At 31.3% G+C, this 7,191-nt stretch overlaps 1 protein-coding gene across 1 annotated transcript; it reads left to right on the plus strand.

Annotated features, from left to right (window-relative positions):
- Positions 1 to 3,002: 3,002 nt before the first annotated feature.
- Positions 3,003 to 6,845, plus strand: LOC110993705 (cyclin-dependent kinase 9). The gene is made up of 5 exons (XM_022260056.2): positions 3,003 to 3,907; positions 4,174 to 4,259; positions 4,566 to 4,703; positions 5,048 to 5,127; positions 5,791 to 6,845. The coding sequence occupies exons 1-5, from the start codon at positions 3,226 to 3,228 to the stop codon at positions 6,008 to 6,010; spliced, it is 1,206 nt and encodes a 401-aa protein (XP_022115748.1). The 5' UTR covers positions 3,003 to 3,225; the 3' UTR covers positions 6,011 to 6,845.
- Positions 6,846 to 7,191: the final 346 nt, after the last annotated feature.

Consider the following 7,191-nt stretch of genomic DNA (forward strand, 5'->3'; position numbering starts at 1 on the left):
TCCAAAAGTATTAAGTACAATAAATCTAGCGCTATATCTTACATTACAAGCCGAATGTTATATAATTTAAATGGATATACAGTGTAAACTTCATGTAACATCACTAGATTTAACGACAAACTCTCTAAAGCGTCGAAATCAATCGATCAACTTTGGTTGGTTTAGCTTGTCTACCATCTATGATACACTCTACATTGCATCACACAACCTCTCAATAACGACAACATTTGAGTTATAAAAAGTATCTTTTGGGTTGCTAATATTAATTCTGATTTTTCGTCTCTCCGTTTAACGACACCTCTCTATAACGCCAAAAAACGCATAGTTCTTTGAGTGTCGTTATACAGAGTGTCGTTACACTGTATTTTTTTTAATATATAACAAGCTGCCCCGCGAACTTCGTTTCTTAATGCCTAGTTTACCTTTATTACTTAGTACATACCAACATGGAACATTTTGCTACCCCAGAGACTGTTCGGTTTTCCGGAATGAAAACTTTTTAGGCTGTTCTGTGAATTTTTCTCTATATGATCTACAGGGTTCATGTCATAAGCTTTTAATTAACGAAAAAAAATAGGGGCTGTAGAGGGGTGAATATTAAAGGTTGTTGGTATTTTTGTATGCCGTATGAAAAAAATTGTCTAAAAATAAATATTAGGCTGACATCCCTAGAGGTTCCAAAGATAGTAGCCGATTCCCAGAACTGAATATGCCTAATAAATTTCATAAGAATCGGTCCAGCCGTTTCGGAGGAGTTTAACCACAAACACCGCGACACGAGAATTATATATATATATATTAGATAAAGACATAGTAATAAGCATTAATCTATATGTAGCGTAAGTACAACATATAAAAAGCAATATACATTTTTTTCTAAAATGAGGCATTTCTTTAGCATTTTCCACACTATATTATATTTGCCGTCAACATCCAATCTCCGCCAGCCGGCCTTTCTATCTCGTCGTCCGATCGCTGTTTTGGTCTACCCTTTTTTCTTTTTTCATTCTCGACTAGTCCATTGCAGCCTGTCTATCTGTAAAACGAGCTACGTAAAGTTACTAAAATTATGTCGTGAACTTTTAAAGAAATACGACAAAATAGATATGCAACTATTATTAATTTCATTAAATTAATAATAATTATAAAATAATAAAATAAAAATAAAAAAGCCTTTTAATTCTTACAGCAGAACAAGAAGTTGGATTAAGTTATTTTACTTACATATTAGTGTTAGTAATTAAATTTGTATCCTAAATTTAGTTGTGTTAGTTTTTCCTACTTTTAAACAATTATTCTTTACTCTGTAAGAACTCCTCTGTAGGTGAAGGCCTCCTCCGAAGATAGCCAGTCTTCTCTCGATTGGGCTACTTGAATCCAGTTGGAACTCCATTAATCATAATTAGGAAATAATAAATATTTGATTAATTATTAGGAAAAAAGTGAAAGCGTTTATCGAAGATTATTTGAATACCGTATGACGTTTTATCGCATTTGTCGCAAATTACATCTTAAATTATAAATAGAAAAGATTATTTTTATTTGTTTATATAATAAAAAACAATAGCTTGAGACTTATTTTTTATTTAAATACTAGCGACCCGCCCCGGCTTCGCACGGGTGCAATGCTGATACTAAATACACTACAGAAAATCTGTGAACGTTGTATATAAAAATGTGGGTTATCCATAAGAGATAGACATATACCATCACGGACTTTTCTGTAGACCTTTTCAATGTGTACAATACTTAGTGCATTATTTTGATAAAACTCGTAGGGTTCAGCCTGCGTTTGCAATGTAAGCGGAAAAAATGTAATTATTTACGACATCACATTAGAAACCTCAAAAATAACAGTAGTTCTCCACTATTTAATTGATGTTATTATACATATTAACCTTCCTCTTGAATCACTCTATCTATTTAAAAAAACCGCATCAAAATCAGTTGCGTAGTTTCAAAGATTTAAGCATACAAAGGGACATAGGGACAGAGAAAGCGACTTTGTTTTATACTATGTAGTGATACATTTTGAAAAAAAAAATACTAAGCTATATTTGTTATCAAATATTTAATTGGTTTAACCGTGATAAGCTGGGACAGGCATATACTTTTTAATATAAATAAAATTCCGACTATAGAAATCAATGCACTTTTTCTGTGTTTTTTAATTATTTGCAGTTTATGCATAATAAAATCAAAGCGCTTGTTAAATAAGAACCAAAAAACTAATCAGATTACTGTTTTATTAAGAAGTGATACGAAAAATTGTTATAAATCAATATTATTATGCTTGAGAAAGTACCTAAGAGCTTAGCGTAGCTTTCGTCTACATCTTACATTAATTTTTATTTTACGATCAAACGCTTTCTGCTGCTTGTTCTGGACCCACTATTTCCATTAATTGTGTCGAATAATCGTTCCTACATCAATTGCCATTTTCTCAGAAAACCACAACCATTTCTGTAAAACATTTTTAGGTTTAAGCTAGGTTAATAGATACAATTATTTTAGTCTAAAAAAATATTTGGCTACATGTCTGAATATTTTAATGTTTTATTATTAGTACAATTTTGCTGACTGGTATAAAATCGATATGTGAGATGCTTTAGATTGTAGCATTCAGCAGTACTTGTCAGACTCGTCAAGATTTTAATTAGAATTCATATTAATTAATAATATTAATAGAGTAATTGTATTTTGCTGCACATCTTCGTATAGATATCAATTATTTCTAATTTGAAGTCTAAATTGCATTGAAAAATGCAGCCTTTGCTTATAATATACATATATTATGTAAAACTTAATTGCATAAATTATCTAATTTACCATAACTTTAAAAAAATGTAGTACATTATTTAATTAAATTGTATTAATTTAAGGCGCAAATGGGTATTATAATTTATAATTATGAGCTCCCCATATTGTTGCCAAGAAAACGCGGACCACAGGCAACATTAAACTTTCTACATTCTATGCCAACTGTCAATGCCAATTGCCAACTTAATTGTCAATATCAACCCACCGAAAACCGACAATATTAGGACGTGTTGTTTTTAGCTTTTTTTAAATCTTCATTTTTCACAATAGGTAATAATTGTGTTATGCTTAAATGTATAAAAAGTTTTTCTTAGACAAATACATTCAAAATAAATTATAATCAAGTTTTTATTGATTCTTTTCCGTTAATCTATATTTATAAAAGCCTTCAAAATTGCATCCAAAATGCAAAACGTTAACGCTCCACGGGAGCCTGCTCCCGTGTTGAGCACGAGTTCAACTATTCTCAATATGAGAGAAAAAGAGAAATATATCGAAGAATTTGACTTTCCATTCTGTGATGAGTCTTCTAAATATGAAAAAGTTGCCAAGATCGGTCAAGGAACCTTCGGAGAAGTGTTCAAAGCGCGAGCTAGAAATAGCAGTAAAAAATTTGTTGCAATGAAAAAGGTCTTAATGGATAACGAAAAAGAAGGTTTTCCCATCACAGCACTGCGAGAAATTAAGATATTACAGCTTCTGAAACATGAAAATGTCGTAAATCTTATTGAAATATGCAGAACTAAGGCTACATTACACAATAAATATAGGTCAACATTCTACTTAGTTTTCGATTTCTGTGAACACGATTTGGCAGGTTTATTGTCGAATGTAAATGTAAAATTTAGTTTAGGTGAGATTAAAAAAGTTATGCAGCAGTTGTTGAATGGGTTATATTACATTCATAGCAATAAAATTTTGCATCGAGATATGAAAGCTGCAAATGTACTTATTACTAAGAATGGAATATTGAAACTTGCTGATTTTGGTTTGGCAAGAGCATTTAGTGTTGCTAAGTCAGGACAAGCCAATAAATACACTAACAGGGTGGTCACATTATGGTATCGCCCCCCAGAATTGTTATTAGGTAAGATATCCCAGAATTAATTCTAAAGAATAAAGAACACTTCTACCATATTGTAGGTATTACATGACTCCTAGGATATGTGAGTCCCAGTTTATTTTTCTCATAAATTAGCTAAAAATAATAAAGTAGTATTTCAGAATCCCCATATCATAATTTCGATAGATATTTCAGCACCTTTTTGATTGCATGGGTAGACCATTTTAGTGCAATCCTTAGGTCAAACCCTGAAGGCCTTCACACAGTTTTGATCAATAAGATTTTTTTAGGGGATCGTAATTATGGACCACCAGTAGATATGTGGGGTGCAGGGTGCATTATGGCTGAGATGTGGACCAGGTCTCCAATTATGCAGGTAATTATATAAGTGGAAGTGGCTGTGTTCCTTTAATACTGCAATTGCAGATATCAGATTTTCAATTAAATAAAAATTAGTCCAAAATTCTAATCTGTTACTGCAATAGAAAACAATGCCTGGCATTATGTTACTTGCTAAAACTGATAAATAATTAAGAACAACTAATAATCATTATAATAATTAAATAATTACTGAATCTAAAAACAAATTTAAATTAAAGCTTAAGTAGATTCTTTTAAATAACACTGTTTTTGAAAACCATGTTGAATAAAGAAAACTGTGTTGAAATACTTGATTTTTCAGGGTCCCACAGAGCAGCAACAATTAATACTAATTTCTCAGCTCTGTGGGTCGTGTACCCCAGATGTATGGCCAGGAGTGGAAAGTTTAGACCTATACAATAAGATGGAGTTGCCAAAGGGACAAAAGAGGAAAGTTAAGGTAAGCCATGTATTTTAATAATAATTTTTCTATTACTTATTAAAAATCTGTCAGCTGATAACACTTGGGCAAATGTCTCTGAACCCTTAGTGAGTGAATGAATAGATTTTCTTTGAGCTGGAACCAGTTGTGTGTGGTTAACTCATAACTCCTTAACCCTTGATAGAACAAAAATTTATGTATATCTGTAGACAGTGTTCTAATATTAAAGTTATATTCTTATTTATATAAGCATCCTTATATTTAAATATAAACAATTCAGCTTTAAAAGAGAGAGTATCAGGCTTTTCATGTGTTTAAATTGTTATACTAAATATTAGATATTAATGATAAATATTTTTCAGGAAAGACTAAAGCCATATGTCAAAGACCCGTATGGTTGTGATTTACTTGACAAGCTGCTGCAACTAGACCCAGCGAAGAGGTACTCCTAATGCACTCATTTTATGACGAAATCATCTCATAAAGATGACTGAATCATTTATGCAAAATATTTTCATTTACATGAATTTTGTGATGCTAAACTTTGGCGGGAATGGACCACCAGAGATTATAATACATATATAAAATTTAAATTAATAAGTCAAGTTTACACTAGGTGAGAATTAGTTAGTATATTGTGCAATGGAAATGATAGGTGCTTCTGCTGCCTTACTTCACCAGTATTACAGCATCGCATGGTATCAGAGCACTATATTAGCGAAATATTTATTCAAAAGTTGTTAAACATAAATAGGCTTATGTCAAAAGTACTTGTTATTTACAATATATTATAACCATAAGGACACTTTTGCATATGTTTTAATTATTTACAGTTATACATAATATTTCAACAAGTTAAGTCTTATGTAAACAAAGATTTATTTCCAACACAAAAATATACAGTATTTACATTATTCTTGAATATCATAGAAATAATAATCATTAAAAATACACATTTAAAAACATTGGTCCCTGTGGCAGTGTAATCTAATAATCTAATAAAAAATCTATCTACCGGGCACCAACTTAAATCTTTAATTAGTGCCAGTGCATTTGAACCCCATACCCCAAGAATGTCTACTCTAGTCTTAATTATGAATTTCAGATATGACGCAGACACAGCACTCAACCATGACTTCTTTTGGACTGACCCGATGCCCTGTGACTTGGCTAACATGTTGGCCCAACATACACAGAGTATGTTTGAGTATCTGGCGCCACCTCGTCGACCTGGTCATCTCCGACATCATCATCATGTGCCTGGGGCTCAGGCCAAGCCCAACCCACCACCTCAAGACTCAGGATACCAGGATAGAGTGTTTTAGTGATGTTGACTTTGGGCTCAGTGTGAAGTGCAATTGTGTATCGGGGCACGGTTCCCATATTTAACGGAACATTGATTTCTACGATATAAATGGTAAGACACTGTACAGTGATTTAAGATAACTATTCAATATGACTTATGATTTAAGATTGTTTCTAGAACTTGATGATGAGTGCATTACTAACTTTACCCTTGATTGGACTTTCAATGATAAATTCTATGTTGTAACTTAATCTATTTGGGAAAACTTGATTTAATAGTGAGATTATCATTATAATATGTACACACAAAAGTATCTTTTTCCTACCTAATCACATAAAAAGATAAAAAAAATGTGAATTATTATCTTGATACATAATAGTATTGATTATTTTTGTATAACAGATTTTGTGATATATTATATACATATATATCGCTATTATGTTAAAGTATAAATATGAGAATAATGGCAAGGTAAAAGTTGCTCAACTGAAACCTGAAAATCCATTCAGGTACTTCTCATGTCTAGTTTTTATAGGAAACTGGAAATAGGAATTTTCACTAAGATTTTGACATACTTTCTTGTGTATTGTTTACGATAATTGTGAAGAAACTTTTATATTAATTTGCAACCCATCACAAAAAATTTGCCCAACAATAATTGTGAATAATGAAAGGAAAGGAAAACTGACTAAAACATACAGAGTTCTGTCCCCCCCTAGTAACTGGAATAATGTGTAAATTTTAGATAGATAGTATTAAATAAAATGTGATATATTCTTGAATATATTGTGTTCCTTATTATTGTTAATGTAATATAAAATAAGGCCAAATAAATTGTTGTACAACAGTGGTGATATTTTTTTTATTAAATTCCTTAGCATATAATTGTGTGTGGTATAACATACTCTACATCCCTAAAAATTTGATGAGCCATTGATAAGGGCTTGCATTAAGTGCATTGTTAAAGATAAATCTGTGGAGGGCCGTGGAGTCTATATCATACCATAATACAATATATTATTTCTCAAAATATTTAGCAAAACAGTCATTTAATGTAAAGACTCAACCTGGCATTTTTCATGCATTAAAGAAATAAACTTATAAATATTATGTCCCGCTAGTCGCTACATAGTAACATATTAATATGTAGATTGTTCATTGTAGAGTCGCATAGCACATTATTATCTATGCTATGTACAT

The sequence above is a fragment of the Pieris rapae genome, chromosome 24, assembly GCF_905147795.1.
Source record: "Pieris rapae chromosome 24, ilPieRapa1.1, whole genome shotgun sequence".
Classification (NCBI taxonomy): domain Eukaryota; kingdom Metazoa; phylum Arthropoda; class Insecta; order Lepidoptera; family Pieridae; genus Pieris; species Pieris rapae.

Coding starts and splice junctions, on each gene's coding strand:
- LOC110993705 (XM_022260056.2), top strand. CDS start 3,226: ATGCAAAACGTTAACGCTCCACGGGAGCCTGCTCCCGTGTTGAGCACG. Junction 4,260..4,565: donor CCAGGTCTCCAATTATGCAG/GTAATTATATAA, acceptor TTGATTTTTCAG/GGTCCCACAGAGCAGCAACA. Junction 4,704..5,047: donor GACAAAAGAGGAAAGTTAAG/GTAAGCCATGTA, acceptor AATATTTTTCAG/GAAAGACTAAAGCCATATGT.